At 38.1% G+C, this 25,155-nt stretch overlaps 1 protein-coding gene across 1 annotated transcript in view; it reads right to left on the bottom strand.

The window, feature by feature from the left end:
- Window positions 1-381: 381 nt before the first annotated feature.
- The window catches only part of TENM3 (teneurin transmembrane protein 3), a 334,852-nt gene continuing 310,078 nt past the window's right edge, over window positions 382-25,155 (bottom strand). The window contains exons 25-30 of the mRNA XM_067297935.1: window positions 19,202-19,377; window positions 18,258-18,493; window positions 13,056-13,352; window positions 10,215-11,826; window positions 7,360-7,490; window positions 382-3,796 (exon numbers count right to left, since the gene is read on the bottom strand). Of these exons, the coding sequence (XP_067154036.1) occupies window positions 3,041-3,796; window positions 7,360-7,490; window positions 10,215-11,826; window positions 13,056-13,352; window positions 18,258-18,493; window positions 19,202-19,377 (3,208 nt within the window). The 3' untranslated portion in view covers window positions 382-3,040. The remainder of the gene's footprint in view (window positions 3,797-7,359; window positions 7,491-10,214; window positions 11,827-13,055; window positions 13,353-18,257; window positions 18,494-19,201; window positions 19,378-25,155) is intronic.

Here is a 25,155-nt window from a genome sequence, read left to right as displayed (position 1 = left end):
GAAAAAAAAAGATATTGCCAACTGTGAAGCAAATGAATCAGTACCGGTACAACTGGATCAATTTGCTTCTTCTTCGCATATAACCAGAAAAGCAATAACACAGCTGTAATGTCTGACACACAGATTTAAAAAACAAATATAAACACACACACACACACACACACACACACACACACACTGGGTTGGCTTTTATTGGAAAGCCTAGATGCAATCTATAGTTATCAATTTGTGGAAAATTCAGGACACATATAAAGTTAAGAAGACAAATTAAAAGAACAATACAAATCAGATGAAATATACATCTCAAAATATCAGGATAGCATTTTGACTGGCATTGCCTAAAATACTTTGAATCTTTTTTTTTTTGTAATATGCTTCTTTTAATTATACATATTTTTTCTTTAAAAAGATCTTCTGTTTACATATTCTCCAAGGTCACTATTTCCTGCAGGAGCATGTCCAGATCACAAGTCTTTTTTAGCAAGAAATAGGCTCATTATATCTACTAACAAGGCCACTAATTGGCTTGATTTGACTTTATCTAAAATGATCACCAACAGATACTATAATTTGTTGTTTATTGGTGCCAGAACAAAGGAGAAGGAACTGGTACACGTCAAGTAGAAGATATATTTCATTGTTGACATGTTATACAAGCTTTTCATATTCAAACAGAACAGAAACAGTTGACATAATTTAGAATATGAGCCTATTTCAACAGAGAGCACTTACAGCATGCTAAATACAGTGCTGTGGAAGAGCCACCCAACAGAAATGCAAACAAACACCTAGCATTTTACATTTCAGAAAATAATACGTAGATCAATGACATGCCTCTGGGGTCTGACATATCATCCTTTCTAAATTTAGGGCCCTCAAGACTTCAAGGGTAAAAATACTAACAACTAATCTGTGCTTTCATTCTAATAGATGATTAGCATTCATTATATGTGTAATTAGTTCTGTATGCTCTACCAAATATACACATACAGTAATAGCACTGATACTGTAGATTCGGTAGCAGCTTGGCTGGGAGAAATTCAAATCTGTTTATCAAACAATCCTAATGTGCAATTTAGAGTGTGCAATACCATAGAATCTCGGAATACAAAGCAGTTAGTTAGAAAACTATTTTTATTACATCCACTTGAACCATTCATAGTTAAGACACGTTCACTTACTATGTTTTGTCATTATAATACATGGATAGAAATACTGTGTATATTTCAATGAACATCAAAAAAAACCAATTTTGTCTCATCTTAAAAATACTATTTTTGTGGCTGAATTTAGTGCTCATGAGAATAAAGCTCCAAGAATGGTTTCAGCCAAGAAGTAGAACAGATGCCATAGATGCCATCACAGGCTTCCTATAAGGAACCAGCTGCACGCTTCAGTTCTGTCCTGCAACGAATAAGATATACTGGGCCTTGGAGCAGAGCATGCCAAATCTATGTAGCGGTGTTGAGATGCAGACTAGGCACTAGGATTAGACCTTCCTCTCTATCCCCATGGTTGGTCTTCACAGTAATGGGATTTGATCTGCCAGCTGAAGGCCAGGAAATGAACCTACTGAACAGCCTGCCTGCCTAAAGAGCCATTATGTAGCATTAGGTCAGAGGGACACTTCCCCTGTCTGGGGTCCTAACCTCTAAGAGAGTTGTATTATACAGAAGACAAAGTTGATATAACTGGATGAAACTACATCATTTCTTCTTCTTCTTCTACATACAATTTGCCAAGCACCTGAGACATTATTCTCTCCATTGTGAAACAAAGCTTCTAAAAAAACAACAGAAACCCCACTTGGTATGAATAAATGTCCATTTATTACATCAGGGCTGGAAAAAGACAAGGAGAACCCAACCTATTAAAGTCTTCCATCATAATAAACGAGACTTATTTGGTTACTGTGCCTTCTAACAATGACTGATGAAGTGGCACTGGCCTGGGTGACAGGAGAGGTACAAGAGGGGAGGGAGCTGCGGTCGGATTTAGCCAGCCACTTTGGCGTGTTCCATCCTATCAGCAGAGTGATAGATGCACAGCTTTAAACCTAATACAAAAATATTAACACTTTTGGACATAAGTCATCACTGTTATACCTCTACAATATAATCCTTTATACTGTACAGCTATAACATAAAAGGTGCAATTCCTTTTTCTTTTAAAAAAATCACACAGCACACGTTTTTATCATTTTATTTTTTAAGTATAAACTTTTTTAAACACTTTACATAAATTAACTCCTCTGAGACTAATATTTGATGTACAGTAAATTGTAATTCATATAAAAATCCATAAACAACTTGTCTCACATAATTTACAAAAAAATCAAGGGTTCCTTTGCTTATCTATAACAAGGATTCTACTGCCATTCTCCCCCCCCCCAAGGCAAACCATGTTAGCATTGTAAAATCCATTATTAAATTCCCATGGTAGCATAAGTCACTTGTGCCAATGTCCTTTTAGAAAGCAGCACAGTTTAAAGCAGTTGGGTTGTCTATAAACAGTAATTTTTGCCCCATGTTTTAAAATTAACAGATATATATCACATCCTATGCAGAGAGAGAGAGAGAAAGAGAGAGAGAAAGAGAAAGACTACTTCTGTAAGCAAAGGTCAACAATTCAGTAATATTTGGAAACACTGTATGGGTCTGTATCTTAATTAAATACAGTGCCTCAAAGGAACAGACAGCCTGTTGAAAAATCTTTAGGCCTTTTTCTTTTCTTTTTTTTTCTTCTTCTTCTTTTTTAATACTTTTCAGTCCAACTTGAGTGCAGCGATATGCATATGTAAACATATTCTTTAAAGCAGATCACCTTTAAGGTCATTGAGAAAAAAAGTTTTGTCATTAGCAGTATCATTCTTCTGGAAAGCGCTCTTTTCATTACAGAGTCTGTTCAGATTGTGCTACAGAAAAAATCTGAGCAAAGATGTAAGCTTAGGCTCAAGTAGTAATGCAGCAAAACAGTTTGGTCTCCTTTTTAGAAGACACTGGTACACAGTCTCTTTGGCAGCCTGAGCTCAGCCAGTGTGTTACCTCTTTCCTATCTCACTTTGTCTGAGGAACTGTATATTGTTAGCGCTGTCTGCTAATTCTGGATATTGCTCCACAGAGAGTACATAGTACCCATCATATCCTTGTACCTTTCCAGCACTTAGCAACTGCCTCTTTTCGCCTTCTGTCCACAGCCTGGCGCCTTCCTCTCCATCTCTTACTCTCTGTTGTTCTCTGGCCCAGGCGCTGGAAAGAGCTCTCTGCCGGGCCTGCTCCAGTATCCGAGCCTTCTCCTCGTCCAGCGTCATGCCATAGCGGACGTGAAGCGCCAGGGCACCGTACTGCATTTCAACGTCAGCGAACCTACGAGTCCTGCCGTTTACCACCGTCGTGGACTGGGAAACGGTGACGTTGATGCCATTCTCCAGGGCCTTCCGCCCGCTCGTCAGCCTCAGGGTCCCGAGGTCGCTCTCGGGGGAGGTGGTCTTGATAAAATAGTGAGTGTCCTTTCCCTCAATGGTGAAATGCAAGTTTTCTAGGTAGTAGGCGTTGTTCAGAACAGCTGCCACTTTTATGCAGTCCTCATTTGCAATGTTGAGCACGTTCGTTTGCACTTTGCCTTGATTGACAGCAAGCATAACCCCTTTCCCAATCAGAGACTTCACTGTAGCGAACCACAGCCATGACTTCTCTCCACTGGATTTCCGTCTGCTGACCTGTACTTCTGCCATCTTTCCCAGGGAAAGGAAAGCCTTTGCTTGTCTTGCCACTTGTTGTTGCACTCCAGAAATTGGCTGTAAACAAGAACAGACAGAAGTTTTACCAACCATCTGTAGCCCTCTAGATGCCAAGCAGCCAGGCTTTCTTGGTATGCTGCCCATGGCCAACAACAGGATATGCCACAACTGACAGTGCCAAGGAGTTAATTAAATCTACATACTGCTTTTTCTGCTGCATTACAAGACTATATTGTTTGATAATGTTCAGTGTTTTTTCTCTCTGTCTCCCTGAGAACCTGCACATGCACCAAAAATACTAACTCCAGAAGCTACTTAGTGGGCTACACAGGCCATGTCTTTGTGACACTAAAACTTAATATGGAAAGAACTATCTTACTGCAGTACTCTTTCGTCCTCTGAACCTGTTTGATTGTGATTCCTGCTTTTGAGATGGAGAAACATACCACAAGAAGCTCTTAGGAAAGTAGAGATTAGAATAAAAGAGAATCTGGCTTCAGTGCTCTACACTGGCTCCTATAATACCCTCCTCACCACAGGAGAAAATCTGATTCTTTTTTTTTGAAAATTGGAGACAGTAATGGGGGGGTTGGTTATACTGTTTTCATCCTGTACAGACCTGACCCAATCACTTCTTTGCAGGTCAGCCAGATGTGAAAGGGTAAAACATGCAAAGCATTACTCTGTCATTGGTTTATATTCGCATGTAGGCTTACAGCAATGTTGCAATGATGTCTGTAGTTCACAGAAGCAGTAACTGTCTATCATAGTTCCATCTAAACTGAGTATTTTGCAGGTCATGAAGCTCCACTTTAAAATAAGAATAAGTCTTTTTTTTTTTCTCCCCCTATGTTAGAAGACATGGTCTCCTGGGTAGCTGCAGTCAGAGACCAAACTGCAGGGAGGCTCTCACCTGGAGGGGTAAAGGAAGGGGAGGAATCGAACCATTATGATTGATAGTCTTTACAGTAAAAGAGAAAGAAGTAAAGACTACAGGGCAGAATGGTGGAATATTGGGGAATGATGCCCTTTCTTGCAAATAATTGCAGAAAATGATAAAAGGGGATCTGGGAAAAAGCTACAGCCAATTCAGTCGTGTGACCTTTCATTTCACTTGCTATAGTGGAGGCCATCCAAGTATCGGTGTGGTGGCTGAGGCCTAAAAGAGATGAGCAGCTTCTCTCTGGAGAACTGTTACAAAGGGGAGGAAACTACAGTTCCAATATGTTATGTACAAGTCGGTGGAAATCAACTCTGCCTAAATGTATTGTGAGGTGCAGAAGTACTAGACTGAAAAGCTAGGAAGCTAGGATAGGAGAATCTGTAAAAAAGTTTCCTTGAGTATTAAAAGCTACGTGTAGCCCTGTATGCTCCATGTACTCTTGCTAAAGACAGAGGACAGCTAGACAACGGGACCTGACGGCAGACCTGCTGTGGTTAGCTGCAGCAGCTACAAGAGCAGGAACGGTTAGCTGGCACGGCTAGATAGCGAGCAGCTCATGTTACTGGGTCAGCTGTAGCTTGGATGAGACTTTACAACTGTGCAGAATAGGCACATCCTATCTGTCAAGCCTTGGGTCTTAGCAACTACAAGCTGTGAAGGAGATAGATAGTATTGACGGAAGTGAGGAGCAGGTAGCTGCCCTAGCAGTTGTCTCAGCAGGAAACGGAAAGGAAGAGTTAAATAGCTTTGGCTGCGTTTTTGAAAAGGAATAGTTAGTTATTATAGATTACCGAGTTTATCTTCCAATTGACCCTTTCCCCTTTCAGTAAAATACTGTTTAACCCGTTTGATTCATCGCTGACAAATGAGGCAATAGTCTGCTCTGTCTTCCCAAATTTCTGCGTGGGAGGAATCATTAACCAACTCCTACAATCTTAATTCAGCCTCGCTGCTAATCAGAGAGGACAGTTCCTGGGGGAATTACAAACCGACTTGGGCTCTCACCTCTTCCTGCATGTGGGGGATTCCTGTCTCTCCATACTTGCTAGTAAGTATGGATTTCAGCTGCTCTAACTCCTACATGAAGGCTTTTGAGCACAAAATATACTCTAGACAGCACACTCCTCAGTAAGAGCAGCAAGATATTATAGCAACTTTATAATGACAAAGTTTGTTTATTTTTAACATGCATCCTCAGAGCTCCGAAGCAAAACCTTAGAGCTCTGCAAAGCTCACTTATTCCAGAATGCTTCGAAATACTAAGTGATTTGTGTGTTTACTCCTGGTTGCTGGTTGTATTTGCTTGTTCAGCAATGAATATCATACCTACAGCTTCTTCCTACCTGAGAATTTTTAATCTTTTTTTTCCCCTCCCCTTCTCTCTCTCTGTTATGTCACATGCCCCAGCATTCCTCACTGTTGTTGAGCTCTTTACTTGAAGGAAGTTTTTTGACAACTACCTGTCTGTTCTCATCTCTTCGACTAGACTGGTTCTCTTGCTGGTGCACTTCTTTTTGTTGTTTTATTGGATAATTGTATTCTCTAGCCTTTGAGATCTAAATAAACAACCTCTGATAGTTCTTCACACCTATGCCTGATGACAGGTTTTATCTCCCGTTACTGCCATCCTGCCCAGACACTTGCAGTGTTCTTCATTGCTTCTGCTCTTCATGGAAGACACTGCTCATGCTGTGCTCTAAGGTCTTTTTCCCTGTTACTCTACCCATGGCTTTTAAAAAAATATATATATTAGTGGGTCACTTCATGTATGCAGAGTTCCTTTCTGTATGTTCCCCTCTGTTCTACCCTTTTAGTGATTTTTTTGTCTAAATTAAGTTGTAAGGTTCAAGATCATATCCTCTTTCTTTTAAAACAAGATCTGTTTTTGACTCATGACGGGATTACCCATTTAACTGTCTCTTAACAGTTCTTAACTGAGAATTCTGGGATTTTAGAGGGTATAGACCTTTGACCTCTGAATAAGCTGGATTGTAAACATCATTTTCTTAAATAGTAGATTTGGATTTTAAACTTTACATTTATTCCTTCTGTCATTAAAAACTGTAGCAGGGTTTCTGGCTTTCAGTTGATTTTTTTTTTTTTCCTCCCAAAGAACTTCATAAGCACCTGGAGTTCTGGTTTTATGTAACGTAATGGGTTTTACCTCAGGTAATTTCATTTTCAATATTTTATCTTTACATATAAAACGTGGTTAATATTAAAGAGAAGTAAAACTGTAGTGGTGCCTGGTATGCATAATTTATATCACCTCTTCTTCTGTTTATTTCACAGTCTATTTTTTACTACAATGTTCACTTTCTGCCTTCAGGCAGAGTGTTAGTATAAATCCAATCTCTGTAGCTTCTGCCAGGAAACTTAGACATCTTGAAAGGGTCTTAAAGTTCTTTTCATTGATTGTTGTCTTTCTGTATTCTTACTATTGCTGAAAGCAAACAAGAAGTTTATTTAAAATTGCACCTAACTTAGTAAATTCATAAGAAAAGCACCATCTGTAATTTCCTAAATTCCTTTGAAAATAGATAAAATTTGGAGGTTTTAAAAGCACTGTTCGGATTAAACTTAGCAAGTAACACTCAGAATTATCTTGCTTATTAAGTTCTGAGTACAGGGGAACATTCTATCTTGTTTGGTTTGTGTATTTAGTATTGTTTCTTACTGGTATATCCTCCCATTGCTGGCTCTTCACAAGTTCATAAGAAGGTTCTGTTAAATCAAATTTGGGAACAGGGAAACCAGGAATGGCGTTGTGCAGGTGGAAGCCAAATGTCACCAGCCAGCTATTAACATCTGAAAGAAAATTATACAACAAGAAGAAAAATATTAGATTTGTTCTATATTTTGCAACTAATTGTTACTATTTTTACATGAAATAACTTTTGGCATAGTTGATTTTCTTCTGTATCATCAAAATTATTCAACAGTCTTCCTATAGATCTGTATGAATTTAGATTTGTGCTACTGCTAGAATAGGCTGCCTATGTAGAAAACCGAGTCTAAGTACTATTCTATTTAAGAGTTGCATTACGATCTTTGGAAAGGCATTGTGGGTCTCAGCAATTTTAAAGGCCTCAGTGACTTCCAGAACAAATATAGGAGTGCAATTAAAATGAGATTTCTTTCTAATATAGCCTAATCTAATTAGAATTTCATGGTCAGGCTGAACTCTCTCTTTGTCCATACTTCATCATCAATATGTTAAAACAAAGTACTGCAGAGCACATCCTGTCTTTTGTTACATTTGTGTTATTGTAATGTCTTCAAACTACACCTGAAATAATACCTATTCAGTCAATTACCTTTTATATGATTTGGCAGACATTTTTTATTGATTCAAGAGAAAGCTCCCCCTCTTCAGGATGAAGCTGGACTGATGAAATTAAAAACTAATAAAAATATATTACAGTGGTGTCAGTAAGTAGACGGATATGATACTATATTAGTATTAAATAACATTATTTATGACATATTTTATGGTCTATTAAAAAAAACAAAACAAGAATGCCAGCTAACTAAAAGTTGTTGGGTGAGAATGAGTGCTCTTCCTTACTAGTTTCTGTCTTTCTAGCCTATCTTTCACATATATTAAGCTTAGCAGAAGTTGGCAGAGTACTTCTTATCAAGTCCAGTAATTTCCATTTAAGAAAACCACAAATATGTGGAAGAAGGAACAGAATTTTTCCAAAGGGTAAAAAATATTTATTTTAAAATAATTTCTCAGCTTTCCAGATAAATGATAAGCCTCATTAAACTCTGGATCTAAAATTGCCCTCCAGCTAAATTAGTCATTGTAGCACTAATCTTATATAAGCAGTCTGGGTCTGCTATTCTGTATATCAAAGATGTTAAGAGAAGAACTAAAACTGCATTTTAAGGGTAATTTTTGAACCAACTACATCATCTTCATTGTCACAAAGAATCTGATTGCAACTGCATCCCCTCTAGCACATGCTGCTAGGAGAGGGCAGATTTAAGGGTCTGCTGTCAACCTTACTCCCAGGAAGCCTGTTAGCAACCCTGTTAAAAGGTGCTGTGTGTTAAATTAATGCAAACTCACTTGATTCCCAATATGCTTCTCTGAGGGACAGTCTCACAACTCATTTCTAAGTGGAGCTGAGCCCCTTCTGTAGTCTGGCACTGTCTATGTAAAATAGTTCAGATTATTTGCACCTATTCAAATACAGGAATTCAAGTTTATCTGATTCAGCCATGCCTTTTTCAGGAACTTCTGCTGATGTGCAGTCAGATTTTTTTGTATTTAGGTTAGTGGAAAACAGTGTATATTACTAATTCTAGATCAACAAAAGCATATAGGTTCCCTAACAACTCAGTTATATACAAAGTGGCATCTTAGTAGCTTTCTGTTGCCAAAAGAAATTCTTATTCCTTTTCCTATATTCTGTTCCTCCTTCCCTGCTCCTAGCTTTGTACTCCTCTCTCTCAACCAATTTGCCTTAGCAGCCTTGCAAAAACTTATCCTGGCAAGTATCAACCAACTTCCAGTGAATATTTTCTGCCCTGTTAATGAGTTAACTTGCATCACAGAAAGACCCCTCCTGCCCTTACTACCTTACACTCTCATTCTTTCTTGTCTTTGGTCTTTCAGACCCGAGAAGATGCAATCTTTACTGCACAGCAGCCCAGATCCATGAAGAAGCCTGACTCTAATCCAAAGGTAAGGAGGTTCTCATGAGCAGTCCTGAGAGGTTTTTACTCTTGTGCTTGCCCAAGGTGCCTGTTTTTTCATTATAAAAACACCTGGTAATGCATAACAACATTGCAAGGAGAACCTAGGACTCCTCTTTCCTCTCTCAATGCACTGAGGCCTCTAGCTGAGGCACCCTGCGTTACAACTCAACCAGTGTGGGAGGAAGAGATGTCTTCCGCAAGCACTCTGAAATGTACTTTGGAAGGTTCAACCCCTTGCTGTATACTAAGATGCTCTGAATTATCTTTTTGGGTCAATGATCTAGTATTAGAGCATCATAAGGGCAGTATAGACATATGAGCAGATCTCCTACTACAGTTACTTAAACCTAAAAGCTAATTATGGGCTGTGGATTTCAATCTTATACTGGTACCTAAATTAATGTCTAAAGCTATATGCAATTTTGACATGCCTTTTATTTTCAGGATCTCCTGTTTGCTATTTTACCATTTCTGATCAGCATGTTTATTGTGGTTAATCTGATTATTAGGTGCCTAATGCTTCCTCATAAGGAATTTTGCCAAATATGATATATTTAGATACCTCTCCAAAATTGTGAATTCCAGTCTAAATTGGAAATCTGTAGGTCCAGCATCCCCAGGTTAAAATCACTTTGCTGATCTGCTCCAAAATGCCAAGTACTTTCCTGAAGATTTATCTTCCCTGAGAGTTTCTCTACTAACCTTCCCCAGACAGTATCCTTAGCCTGTAACCCACAAGATCAGATTCCAGATCATGAGATCACAGAAAGATAGATTTTTGAGCAAGTGGGAGACAGTCTTCCAATTTAAGTAACCTTCATTTACCTGTGATATAATCCTTCACATCATGTATTTTACTGGCTGGGTTGTTATTTCTGAACATGTACAAATTAAAAGGAGCTGGATCCTTCCCAATTCTTTTCCAGATTTCAATATCAGGTGTTGTCCATCGGCCCGCCATTATGTCATAATCTCTTTCTCCAAAGTGGACTAGCTTGGTCAGTGGGTCGTACAAGCCTCCATGGAAGCCTATTACCAGCTGAAAGTCAAGGTTAGAGTCAAAGTAGATCTCTCCATAAGCAGTGTATTGAATTTGCTTAAGCATGAGACCGTTGCTACTAAAAACAGCCAGTGGTGTCCCCGTATTGTCCGATGCAATGTAAAACTCATCTCCACTGCTAATTTCCATGGCAAAAAGATGTCCTTGCAGGTCATAATAGAGAGATGTGATTTCAGAACTTGAGTGGTTGTATACATGAGTTATCCTGGTTGGATAAGTAAGGTCTGCATAAAAAAACTGGAGATGCTGTCCGAGACTAGTTTTGCTGGAAACTCGTCGTCCAAGTCCATCATAACGGTAAATCACTGTCCACCCACTGCCTTTGCTGTAAACTCTAGTAAGAAGGCCCTTTGAACTGTATTCAAAGATTTCAGTACCCCTCTGACGCAGGAATCCATCTTCATCTAATCGATACTGAACGTCACCTAGTCGAGTTATTCTGTCTCTCAGGTCATAGCGAAGCGGCGTCAAACGGGCACTGTTACTGGGGTTAAGTAAATGGAGGTTGCCATTCAAGTCATAGTTGTATCGCCACATTATTTTTTCATTTAGATAAACTGTCTGGAGCTGACCATCTACATCATATTCATAAGCATATTTTGTGGTGTTGGCAAATGGCCCAATCTTAATTTCTCTTTTTGTCACTCGTCCCATGTTATCATACTGAATTGTAATCCAATACATTAATGACCTAAATATTTCATACTGAATTTCTTTGATGCGGCCATGTGCATCAAAGTGTTTTGTGTAAGTCATTACAGCTGTAGAAATGATCTGGTTAATATCATAATATATAACTCCAAATTTTCCAAACTGTTCAACTTTACCAGAGATATCATCAAACTGGTACAAATCAATAGGCAATGGGGTTTCATTGATGACACCTTGCATGCTAGTCACTCTGAAGCTATTGTCATAGCTGTAGTCAAATCGGGCATTTACCATTCCGTCTTCACTGAAGCGGAAAATCTGTCTGTCAATCAGTGGGCCAATTTGCCTGTATCTAATGGTGCAGATAAAACCATCGCTTTGGAGGTTTACTGTTTTCAGGACTCCTGCTGTCTCATCATAAGTAAAACTAACTCTTGTACTATCATATAAAATTTCTGAGAGCTTGGTCTGCCGTCTGTACTTGAATAATACCCTTCGACTCGTCCCCAGGAAAGCAGTTTGAAGGAGCTGTCCTTCTTCATTGTAGTCCATTATAACTGAAGCATTACTTTCAGGGGGGTTGTAGATATTCCGGTAATAGCCAATGGAGCGAATAGTCTGCATGGTATGACGAGCAACACTAGGCATGGTGACAGCAGAAAGCCGATCCAACAAATCGTATTCAAAGATATACTGCCGTTGGCTATGAAGCAGAAGAACCATTGACTGAAAATTAAGAACAGGTTTTTACCATGTGACAAATGGTGGAGTATCACCCCCTGCCCCCACCACACACACATATACTGACACTATTTCTTGACAAAAATGTGACATTCCCACTTGAGAAAATTATCTCCTCTTTAATTGAGTTATCCTTGACCTTGCATGTTGTTAACATCTCCCTGCCTAATTTACTTGGATGCTTAATTGTAAGGGGTTCTGTAATTAGTGGTTCCACATTCATAATTTGCTACTTGTTATGACTGTATCACTCTTTTATCAAGCACTCACAGCTAAACAGCAGATTGTCAATGGATTCAGATAAGTCATGTTTAATGTGGGAAGAAGCTAAACTGTCTTAGAGTCATTAACTCACAAGGAGAACAACATATGGGAGATACAATTTCTCCCCTACAATTAGAGATAATTTTGAACAACTTGAATAGCCTGAGATCCCTGAATACTGCATTTTTGTTCTGTAAGTAAGTGTTTAAGACATGGCCATAACAATTGTTTGATTATTTACATCAAAAGGAACTACTTGGAATTATTCTGGCATTTTTTCTGATGTGTGGCTATTATGAATCATAGGTCTTGATTAAATTATGTCGGAAATGACAAGTAAACAATACTTGCTGAACAACAGATTCAATAGAAATATATTTAAACCCCAGAAAGAAATGGATTCTGTTTTTGCATAGTAGGCATAAGATCTCACAAGGGGGATTTTCACAGATATTTCAGAAAAGGAGAGCTATCATTCTGTAGTTGTTATATATAAAAATTTCTGATCTTTTGCCTATCATTTAGTTCTATGCTGCAACATATAGGAAGTATAAATTGACAGCTGTAAATATTTAGAAACAAGAACTTTTCTTTGTAGCCAAAAAAAAAAAAAAAACCAACCAGTGAAGAGTTTACAAACAAATAATTTTCAACTGAATTACACTGCAGAGATCTAATTCCTGTACCTTGTTTTAAGTGTTAAGATGAAAGGTAAATATGAATGCTGCTTGTTAGCTTGTGGCCTAAATAACTTAGAAAGACATCAGTTCCTAGAAATTAGCTAAGGCTTGGTTATACACCTGTTGTATAAAACATTCCCACATGAATCATATTGTTATTTAAAATAAATGAAATGGGCTTTTATTGTTTTCTTGTTCTGTACCCAGCAGTCAGATGCCGCATAATTTTAGCACATTCAGAGCATTTTTTAAAACTTGAGTGCTCTTTACCTTTTCCAAATATGTGTAACTCCATGTTTTCCCATCGGCAAACACTCTAGATACTATCCTTCCCTGTCCATCATACTCTATTTTTTCACTTGTGGTCCCTCGCTGTATGCTGCCTATTTGCCCTGTGGATGAATAGGTAACATTGACAGCCATCAGCTTGCTGCTTGGCAGCCACAGCGTCGGGTGCCCTGATGTGTCATAGGCAATTCTCAGCAGAAATTTACGGTGGTCATCGTAGATCTTTTCCGTCTTTGTGGTTCGATCGAAGTCAACTGAAAGGAGGTTTCTGCCATTAACCTTTGAAAACAAACAAACGACACAATAAATCATGCTATTTAAACACTAGCCACCTATTATTTCCACAAAGTACCAGCTATTCTTTAAATACCATTTACAGTGATTGATTGGCTGTGTGTGTAAATTAATTTAGCAATTTCTTGATATAAATGTGAGGCACTACATTAGCATCTATTTTAAAAGGTTTCATTACATGAAGAGATGGCCCAGAATTTGTTGCAATTTGTTTGATACGCACTGAAAACTACTGTAATAAATGGTGTCATTTCAGAGGACAAACAAACTACTTTTTGTAGGCAGTATGAAATATATATAGCAAATTATTGTTAAAGCATATTCCCAGCAACTGCTTGTCCAATTCAAAACAATCACTCTGCGAAAGAACTGAATCCCAACCCTTCACAGCAAGTATTTTTTAAAACAGTAAATACAAAGTTAAGATTTTCAAAAGCATGTTTAATCGTCAAATTCAGATTAAACAGTTTCTAGAACAAAGCTTTCCGCTTCTGGATCAGATGGAAATGTAATTCAGGATTCCATCCATAGCTGTAATATATTTCAGACACTGAAATCTTTAGTGATGATTATGTCTTTCTCCTAGCTCACTGACCAGCTGAAGCAATAAATGACTGGAAGACTACTGAACTGCTGAAAACAGTTAAAAATGCTTTGAAGTCTGTCTGGTTTACTTTTTCCATACTGGTATATAGCAATTCTCCATTCCCCCTGTATTAAACTGTTTAATACAGAAGCCTCTCTATATTCTTTGCTTATCTGCAAAACTTTTCTGTATCTATCTGCTGTGTCCTTCTAAAGTTATTCCAGATCAGGGTGAAGCATGGATAACTAAAAGATTTTTCAATGCTGTATCTTGCTAACATATGGGAAGCTGAGAACAAATGGACCTGTAGATATGTTTATTAAGGATTTTTTAAATATTCCTTTTCTAAGTACTTACAAGCAATAGAAGAGATGCATACATTACAGAGAGGTGAAGAGAGATGGCCAAATAACAGTTAGAAAAGAACAAGAAAACAGATACGCTGATCAGAAAAATGACAGAAGGATTTTAACATTTTTTGGGGCTGCTTGTTCAAAAATCCATATACCATGGACTTTAGTGCTTTTACCCTGAGGCCAATGAGCTTCTAAAAGATCAATATAAATTAGATTCTTCATTATTGGCAAAAAGGGTATTAAAGTGCTAGTAATGTGTCATAGGGAAATCTGAAAAAAACCTCCAGATACTCAAATTTGCTTTTAAATGTGTGTGTGTGTACACACAAATACATATATAAAATATACAGTATGTATTTTTAATAATCTATCTTTTAATACATATCTTAATTATCTCTATTTTTCTTGACCTTCTCTTTTTTTTATATGAGATCACTGGTATGAAAACAATCTGTATTATCAATTTCAGAGCAAAATCATGCTTTCATGAAAATATTTCTAGTAAGTAACAGTTTAGCAGATGCAGAATAGTTATTTTACATATTCAGTGTGCCATCAAATGTTTTTTAAATATACTTTGAAAAATTAATGCTACAAGGCTGATTCTAATAGTAGTTTAAACTTAATTATGAAGCATTCCCATTCCCTTCCCTTTTTGTTGTTTTGAGGACTTTTTCTTTAATTTTCAGGTATTTTTTTCTTTAACTTTTACAACATTTAAAATTGGATCATTTGCCTAAATTCACTCTTCTGTATTCCATCTTCTTTATCTCAGGCTGTTATTTCTCAGCTTCTCCTACACATGCCTGCACTCATCTCTACCTCTCCCTGCCTGTTTTGTTTCTCTGAACTCTCTCCTCCCTTTCTCTCTATCCTCCCTTCCTTATTTTACATCTAATTATGCTTTTTATTAATTTTCTTGTCTATGTCTCAGGCTCAGAAACTGCAGCAACAATAGGCACTTCTGATTTCTGAACTGGCAAGGAAGGAAGGGTGGTTTCATGGTCAAGGCAGATATCCACGCAGTTGTGCTTCATTTCTTGGCTAAGCGCATCCTGCCGGTGTAAACTGCTGCAAACTACTTAATCACTCTGTCTCGCTGCCTTATCTGCTAAACGGGATAACAACATGCCTTGCCTTCTCACCGTCTGTCTGTATGGCCTGGGTAAAGAGCAGGCTAATATGGGAAACAAACTGCTGCTTTCTACAGCTAGATTCATGCTCCCAAATGCTGCTGATGGAGCTCCAGCATTCAGATGCCTGAGCTTTTGCTGAAATTGGCTGTGCTTGCATAATCTTGTAGTACAGGTGGCAGTTATAGTAACAAAAAAAGTTTTGCTGATTCATTGGACGGTATGGGACTGGACTATCATATAGCAGCTAAAGTACTGCATCAATTGAAGCGTTTTACTTAACAACAGGTCTCCTACCAAAATGCTGCTACAGCAAAACTTAAATGTTTTTACTGGGTCTGAGACAATCATACTCCAAATATATTCAGTACCTCTGGGCTTTACTATGATAAAAATAGTAATTCAGGAAACTTTTGCTGAATAAACACTTAATGACACAAGACTGAGCCCCTGACAGTCCCTAAATTCTGTCCTGCTACGTTTTAGTAATTAATGTGTCCATCTGTCTTGCTCTGCTTTAACTCCCGTTTTTCTTCACAGCGGCTTACTGAGAAGCATGAAATCAGACTGTGATATTATTGTAGGAATCACACCCCCATTAGGGGTCGGGCTGTATTGCTGTGCCTTAGAGAGACTGAAGAGGTGACGTGAGAATCAGGGGCCTCCACAGAGCTCGGAGCATGCTGGGCCTCAGGAGGAGGCAGCACAGGCTCTCCTACGGAGCTCCCTTGGGGCAGATTTACAGCCCTTGAGATGAAGCTCACAGCGGTTCCTTGATTTAAGAACCTTGTGACTAAGAGTCTTGTCTGGCCTCAGTACAAACACCCCCAAAATTCTCTTTCATGTAGAGGACTGCCAGAGTCTCTGCCAAAGACTAGCTTATGGAACAAATGTACGGCTCCAGTGCCAAAATAGCTTGTAGAACAAATACGAAACAAAACTGAACAAAAGTAAGAGTGAGACAGAGGAGTGCTGAGTGAATACAGTATATTAATATATACTGTATCTTAATTACCTCTATTTTTGTTGACTTGCTCTTTTTTCATATGAACCAGTGAAATAATTGGTCATTCATTTCTTTATAAAGACTATTAGTAGTGGGTAGAACTAATATAAGATAGAAAATCCAAGAAATCACCATGGAATGCATTTTGTGGTGTCACATACCATGCATATAATGCAGTAACAGTGTCATACATATGCATACATTTACTGGCAATACATTTTGTCACTGGTTTTGTCTACATTTGTCTTCTTTGCAGCAAAATGTTATTGACATATCTGTAGATGGAATGATGGGCTCACTAATTTATTCTTGTTCTTTCAGTCCTTGTGTTCTTCTTGCTACTTTCCTCCATCCCCCCACAGCAACACTTTTGTAATGTGTTCCTATATAACCCAGTTTCAAAAAAAACCTTCCATTTTTTCCTTTGATGTCAAGTTTCTTTTCTCTTTGAGGCACTTTTCTCTTACTAGCCAATATTCTCCTCCTGCCCTACTTCTTCCATATGTATATATGCTTTTAATTACTACTATTTTATCTTCATCTATAATCTTTCACTTTTTCCCTCTCTCTTGTTAAATCTCTCTTCTCTGTTGTTCCTTCTTTCTTCTTAACTTTCAAGTTAGAGTTGCGCATGATGTTTCTCCTACCTCCTCTGTACTTAAATGTCAGAATTTTGCTTCACTTTTGAGAACTTGACTCATGGAGACTTGTTTCACTGCCAAAACCAAAATATCATTGATACGGTTATTTTGCTTTTTCTTGGGCTTCCTTCATGTACAAATTGGCAGAGGTATTATCCCACCTTGCTATGTAATGAAATGGCTATGAACCAGAACTACAGGGATGAGCACTGTAAGCGTGGCTTCTCTATTTCTCAACCTTATCCATGTAAAACTGTTGCCAAAGCTACATAGAAGTTTGCTGTTCTTAGGCAGCAGCCATTGCACATAATCATTCTTCCTTCTTGGAAAAAAAAAAACAACAGTTCTTGCAGAGCAAGTCAGAGAGAGGAATATAAGATGCATGACAGCATTCCCTCCCTTCTTGTCCCAGAGGAAGATTTAAAATGGCACGTTACCTCTTACAAGTCAAGAGAAGCCACCTGAAATTACTTACCTTTATTTGCTACACCACCTAGGCCTTATTTTAAAGAACTGGGTTCAGTTCTAATAGTAAGTCAGACCCCTGCTGTGGTCTTGAAATGGTCTCCTGGCAACCCAATTTTAAAAGCTTAATCTCTGTTGTCTTTACAAAATGGCTGTCATAAATCATAGTTTGCTTGCTACTTACATTTCACCCACTATATAGGAATAAGAAATGCCAACAAAATGGTAAAGACATATGTTAGAGGAATATGCTGTAAGCATATACACATGCACACAAAGTTAAACCCTTTCTACTAGAAATAAGTATTGCTACAACTTTTATTCAAAATGAGAAGAAAATCCTAAGACTGTGCTAACTTATGGTGGAACAATTTAAAAAAGGTTTTAAATGCTATCTTCAAATGTGTGAATTCAGTACTCAAACAAAAAAGTGAAGGAAAGCAGAAAAACAGTCCTTTTATACTGATTCATTACAATGCATTCCAGGCTAAAAACAACACTTTAGCATTCACAGAAAAGAGCAATAAATAAGGAAAAACAGCCAATAAATGAAATAATAGAAGTAACTACTTCCAACTCTACAGTAAGTTTATCTACAGTAAATATTCTGTGGTTGCTGGATGGCAATACCTACAGTAACACATTTCCATGTCCTCTCCCTTACTTGGAATACCATGGCTGTCACACAGGCTTGAGCACTTACCCTAAGCTTTCGGCCAAACACATTGACCTTTCCCTGGGCTTGCTCTTTCCGGAATCGCCACTCCACCAAGTTCTGCCCGTTTTCGCCTGGGAGAGTCATGTTTCGCTTTGCTACCGTTGGGTTGGCGGTGCCAGCCAGCACGTGCGGTTCAGTCTGATAGTGGGAATCCAGGCCGCTGGCGTACAGGATTCTGAGTGAGCCGTCATAACCGATCTGGTAGCTATTTCTCAACTGATCTGAAAATGCAAAAAAAATCCAGAGAAACGCACATTACCTGCACAGGTTAAAAGTCTGGCTTTTTCCTGAATTCCTTATGCCATATATGCATGTAGCATCCTGCCTTCACATACTGACCTGATGGATAAACACCCAGGGTGAGACTGATAAGAATATCTGTATTACACGAGAGCACAAATGCCTTAGGGACCCAGTTTCAAAGTCACTTAAACACTTAAGAAAATCCCACCCTCAGAGTAGATTCTTTGGATGGGCACAAAATACATTCTTTATTGTTGCACTGGGCATTTCTGGCCTAATCCTAAGCATACTGTGACTACTGACTATTGCTAGGATATGGTTGCTGGGACTTAACATGCTGTTTTAAAGCTCAGATCTCACTTCACACCATTTCTACACCTGTTTCCCTTTCAATCCCTCTCTGTTTTTTTCAGATTCCCTTTTTATGCGAAGTAGGTATTCTGACTAATTCTAATAGCAGCTTACAAAAGCTTTTTGGGTAGAAAACATAGTTAATTATATTTTCATTGTATCATCTCCTTCTTTCCCTGAAATGTTTTTATATATGCATAAAAACATATATATGTATTTCACCCTATCCCCCAAACGCTAAAGTGGCTTTCTAAGGCATCTGACTGGAGCTTGTTATATCATAAGAAAACAGTTTTCAGTTTAGTATCTGCTGAGGAATCTTTTGTTTACAGTACCTTGAACCATGGTATAGAAAGAATCAATTGATGATAAATTGGAAGTGATGCTGACATCTTCCTCTCTGCTGGATGATTCAATGTCCACTGTAATGGCCCTTTCCATTTCCCCATGAAGGTTAGTGACAACTCCAGTTGGGAATGTAATGTTTGTTAGGCGGCCCTCACTATCATAGCTATAAAAAAAAAAAAGAAGTCAAAAAGTGATACATAGCAGGAACAAATTGTTTTCATTTACCAGCAAAATTAACAAAAATACCAGCTACTCATATTGTTAGGGCACGTTTGCTTTTTGTGCACAGGATAGGCACAGCAAAGACTTCAAACGTGCTTTGAAGTAGTCAAAAGACTGTTTAACATACAGGAACCTCAATGGTGATAGCAAGAGCAAACAGATGGATCTTCAGCTCTGCATATTATTCTTTGAAGTGTGACCAAGATCCTGCTGCACATCTAATTTGCCTTTTCAAAGGGAACATATTTGTTGGTGCTAAATTCCATAGCATTATGTACTCACTCCCTATTATCGGACTAGCTTTTGCTGTTATTGTAGGAATCCTCAAAATTTTTCATAGAAAGTATATCTTAACAGATTGTCTCTTGGGCCCTGCCTGTTCCATGATTATGCAGACCACCTGCCCTCCTGTTCTGAGTGCTTAACACCCCTTGTATTATAAGGAGAAAGAATCTGGGGTAATATTTAATTCACTTAAGCTGTCTGTACCTGGAAGTCAGAACAGCTAGCATATGTAACTAGTTAGCTGCTTGTGGATCACAGTTTGAGAACTGGGGCAAAAACCACTCAGGAGATGTTTTTGCTGGCTCCACTGACATTTCTTTAAACCAGTAACTATATATTCATTGAAGTATGAATAGATATACATAATTTCTGTAGTGCAAATAGACTTAGGACTTCTAAAGCATGTCTTTTTCCATTGCAGTGGTAGGTATACTCCAGCTGTCAATAGCACTGATGTGACGTGTGCAGCTCTGTAGATATGAAAGAAACAAGACAACGGAAGCTATGCCATCCCAAGTGCATGCTGTCAGTACTGGGACTTTCTGAGAGCCAAGCTAAGTACCCAAGGAATGAGAGGCTACTCCCACCATATATTTCAAATGCAGGCCCAAGACCATGCTCAAATCCAAACATGCTTTCTGGTCACAGTATACAGATGCAAGGCATTAGGTTAGCTTCAGGTCATAAAACTGCCTTTAAGATTAGCTCTACCAGTACTACTGCCTGAATTCATCAGCTTAGGCATTCAACTGGGGCACCTAGGTTAGAAGTACAGTCTCCCTCTATCTGCAGTGGAGAGATGAAGATGATTGATAGTTATAAGGGTGATTTGGCCCATCTAAAGCCTATTTGCTCTCAGTTTTCTGTCCCTCTACCTTGACTGCATAGTAGGAAGCTGAAGGAAGCTTTAGTCTCCTAAGTAACTGTAATATTACCCTGCAAATCCACAAAGTGAGCTAGACACTTCATACTTAACAGTTATCATCATCAAAATTGCTCCTTCAGAAAGAGAGGGGAAAAAAAAAAGGGATATGATTGAGGTTACAGAAACTATTTTTTGAATTGAGAGAATTAATTCCAAATAGTTTTAACCCACAATACACGGACTTTCTCTGAACATCATGAGTACTGCACGGGATTGCTGTAACTGAAAAGATTAGGTTAAGAGCTGTTTTTCAAGTTTGCTTACTCTGTAGATTTGACAGCTTTTGCATATAGTCATTTCCATCCTTTTACCACAGTCAATTATTTCCTTTGTTTATACTTAGCAACAGGAAAAAGAAAAGAATGTTTAAAAATAAGAAACCATGCTGCAAGCTGGCGAAAGCAAGTGGGGCTTGAAGCTAAGTACATTTGAAGATAATAGGGTTTCTTCCAGTGTGTTTCTGTCCCTAATTTTGGCCCTTTTTCACATGTTGGCCATGGCAAGCTGAGATACCGTATTTCTACGAGAAACTGAAACAAACATACCAGCAATCCTTGGGCATGAATTCGACTGCTATCCTGTTAATGACCTTATGTCTTATTCTTCAGTTCCCTAAACTTATTTTCTTTTCATGCACAACTTCCTTTTCAGCTCCCGGGGAACATATATTCTCCAATTAGTATCTTTTTCTATGATGTCCCACTTTAGATCATAATGTTTGAAGATGATATTTACTCAGATTATCTTGTTGGGAATTACTTATATCCTTTGATTCCAGTAGCCAAGTACCAGTTTTCATTTCAATCAATGCTTACTAAAGCCACAGAAGGTAAGATTTCTCTGCCAGACCTCTTCATCCTTTGAATCATGATATTCCTGAGAAATTCATTATCATATTTCTGAGTACAACGCTTGAGTTGGAAAACACCACACACTTCCCCACATCAGTAGTATTCAGTCTAACTCCCTTTTGTGGTACGGCGTGTGGCTTCACTAGAATATGCATCCCTGAACGTTGCTATTCTTGGTTTATGCATATGGTTCACGAGCTGCTGCACAAGTCAATGAAAGCACATCAGGAGCCTGAGATAAGCAGCTAATATTACTACACTGGGGAAGAGATTGAAGATCAGCAAAAACTCACACTACATGTTTATGTTCTTAAAAAAACATGACTTTAAAGCTAGAAGACTCTTGCAAGGCACAATTGCTTGGTTCAGGCTTCCTAGTGCAGGGAGAAAATGTGAATGCGACATGGAAGGTAAGAACAGGATTTCTCATGTTTTTATAACCAGGAATAAAAAGAAATGAGGGAAATAGGTCTTTCTGCAATTTACTACATATTCCATTTTATGACGGACTGTAATGTGTATGTATGATGTCCTTCATTTTGTTCACAGCACATCAAATACCAAACTTACTTCATACTTGATATCTTTTTGCCCGCAATGAAAGCCTTATTAATGCTAAACATAGCAACATCGCTCATACCTTTGGGCATTCCTATGCCATTTTTCTTATTACATCCAAATATCCTTGCATGCTGCTGCCAAGGTGAATTTATTCATCTGAGACTGTCAGTTTTAGACTGAGAGATTTCCTTTATCTGTCTAGTGTTCTAATATTGAAATTGCCCTAAAAGAAGTGCGATCTGAAATCTAGAGGTTAAGCACCTATATTTGGCATTTCACAGCCTCTTTGATCTCTTCATCCACGCACAAGCAGTGACACACATTATTCCTGAGCCCTCTGATCTTTCTCACATACGCCGGGCTCCACAGCAAAGCCATGCAACCAATCCTTCCCGTTCCCCAAGCGCAGGCCGCACACCAACTTTTCAAGAACAAACTTGCCTACTGGATGATATTCCGTTCGCATTAACATAATGATCTTCGCATTTGGTCAATAACTACAGAAGACAGGAGCAGGGGAAGGGCAGCTGCCACCACTGCGAGCTGAATTTCCCCATTTGATCAAATTCTTTTTTTTCCTTATGATGCTCTGCCACTCCCAGATAGCTTTCCCCTTCTACAGTGAGAAATGCTCAGAGTTAATGATTAGCAGCTTCCCAGATTCGTGACCTTTTGCTCTTTACCTGCTGGAAGTTGCTCTTCCATTGCTTATCTTCTTTATTTTTAATTACATTCCTTCCCAGACCATTTTCTGTTCTGGTCTATGTAGGGCACTTTTCACTTTGCAGTGGTAACTCCTTGGTAATCATTGTCACAGATGGAAATACCCTACATTCTTTATTTCTGACTTGTCTCGCACATGAGTTATATCTTAGTTTGGAGCACATTTAGCTCAATCCCAACTTGGAGAGCATTATCTAATATTTTGTATCCTAAGTTACTTCAAGCTAAAATAGGGTGCTATAGAACTGAGGTGTATAGCAAAGCTTGCTGCTAAAGCCAATTGTGGAGTTATGATTGATACTGTTTTTCCACAAACCTCTGCAGCATATTCCCTTAAGAAAATAATAATTTCCTTTTTTTTTTTTTTTTTTCTTTTTTGGCTGCTGTAAACATGTCAGGCTTAAGGGCAAGGTACACTGGTTCCTGCACATTTCAGATAACAAGACATGCAATTGAAATTAATGTTATATATTTCTTTAAAGACTGGTTATGGATTATACCATTTGTTGGGATACTATATTGGAAAAATGAGGCATGAATGCATTTCATAATAAAGCCACGTATAATTTTTACAGTAGAATGAAAAGTACTGTTACATACTCACTGAACACATATCAGGCATTTCCTCTATGCATCTTTAATTACCAGGAGTAGATAGAAATTTATAGAACGTTACCCCATCTCATTTCAAGTTATTCATAGGAAGTCTTATCTATCAAGGTGCTACTCACTGGCAGGTGAGAACAGAAGGTTCAAAGTTCATTTTTAGAAGTGCAATGTACTGTTGTTTATGTGTATAATCACAATGTTGACACACTGAAAATCTGTCCTAACCTGGCAATAAAACATCTCATTCAGCTTGTCAAGGCCATAAAGTTTGCATTTACATAAAGGAACATTCGTTTTTAATACTAAAGACTGTTTGCCAGTTTCCATACACATTCTTGTAATTGTATTCAACCTCCCCTAAACCGCTTGAAGTGTAGACCCTCCCAAATAGGTCATTCACAGATGATTGAAAATTACTGTAAAGAGAAACTAAAGAAAGTCACCAGTCACTCACAATACAAGTTATCTCACTGATCAAAAGGAAATGCAAGTATTGTTTATATACCATCATTTTTTGCATCACTTCACTGGGAAGAGGCACGAAACTCGCCTATCCTCCACTTTTGAAAATGGGGAGCTCTAGTTCTGACCACCTTTAACCGTTATGGGGGTTGCTGGAAGAAAGGAAAAGACTCTTAACTCCAGCATTACGAACTTTCTGTTCTCTGAGCAGCTTTGCCCATGTTGATCTGCATCTGTACTTTCTCTTCACCTGAATGATCCTGCTAAGAATGAACAACAGGAAAATCATCAGGAGGCACGGATGGAAAAATGATCTCTCCTTTTTCTTCTTGCTTTTATTTTTTAGTCGCACTGAATATATACTTCCGTGGATCCTTAACTATTTGTTTATAACCTACCTTCTTAAAAATAATGTTAACTGAAATATCACATGTAAGTATTCCTTTATTTGCACACTCTTTGAGACCTTTAAAGGCTTGGCTTATTACTTGCTAATTCACAGTACAAATGTATCAGGAAGCCCAAAATATTAAACTATAACTTCCTTTTGAGATCTAACAGATTGTTAAAATTGAACCATAAACAATGAGACAGCTATATGTCTTGTTATTATTGTTCATCTTTTGTTTTACTTAACAAGAATGAAACAAAAGTGTCATAAATGACAATTTGATGTATGTTGGTAGGCTTGTAAATTATGACAAGTGGTCTGATTTTTTTTTTTAACAACTTGTCTATTGTTTTATAAGGTTAGCATTTTTCCTTTGTTCTTATCTGCAATACTGTTAAACATGAAGAAAAAAAAAAAATCAACATTCTAATCAGTCTTACAAATTTTTAAACAAGTGAAAAAATTTGTTCCCCCCTGACAATGCTTTGCTTAGCTCAAAGAAAATAGTGGCTATATAGGAATCACAGAAAATAGGCCTAAGAGTGATTCTACGAAAGACTTAAAGTAAACTGCAGCCCTGAGTCCAATTTCGGATTAGAATTTTTCTGCTTGTTTTTAAATGGAACCCAGAGAGAAAATGCCATCTCACAAAAATACAGAGGCCGGAAGGGCATTAAAAATCTGTTAAGTATCAGCTAAATTTTTCTGTCCTTCTCAACCAAGAGTATCAGAAAACTCAAGTTTAAATTCAAGCATCTGGTCAACTCTTCCAGTCCCTTTATCCGATGGCTGTCTTCCATGAAGGAAGGGCCTTGATCGAGTTTTCATCTGTGATAGTCTTATGCAACCATTTGCACAGCTGGTTAAATAATTCAGCTAATGTTCTTTTATGGTAGCAAAGTGGTCAGGATG

Source organism: Apteryx mantelli, chromosome 5 (assembly GCF_036417845.1).
Source record: "Apteryx mantelli isolate bAptMan1 chromosome 5, bAptMan1.hap1, whole genome shotgun sequence".
In the NCBI taxonomy this organism is placed as follows: domain Eukaryota; kingdom Metazoa; phylum Chordata; class Aves; order Apterygiformes; family Apterygidae; genus Apteryx; species Apteryx mantelli.
This window is presented reverse-complemented; position numbering and strand designations above follow the sequence as displayed.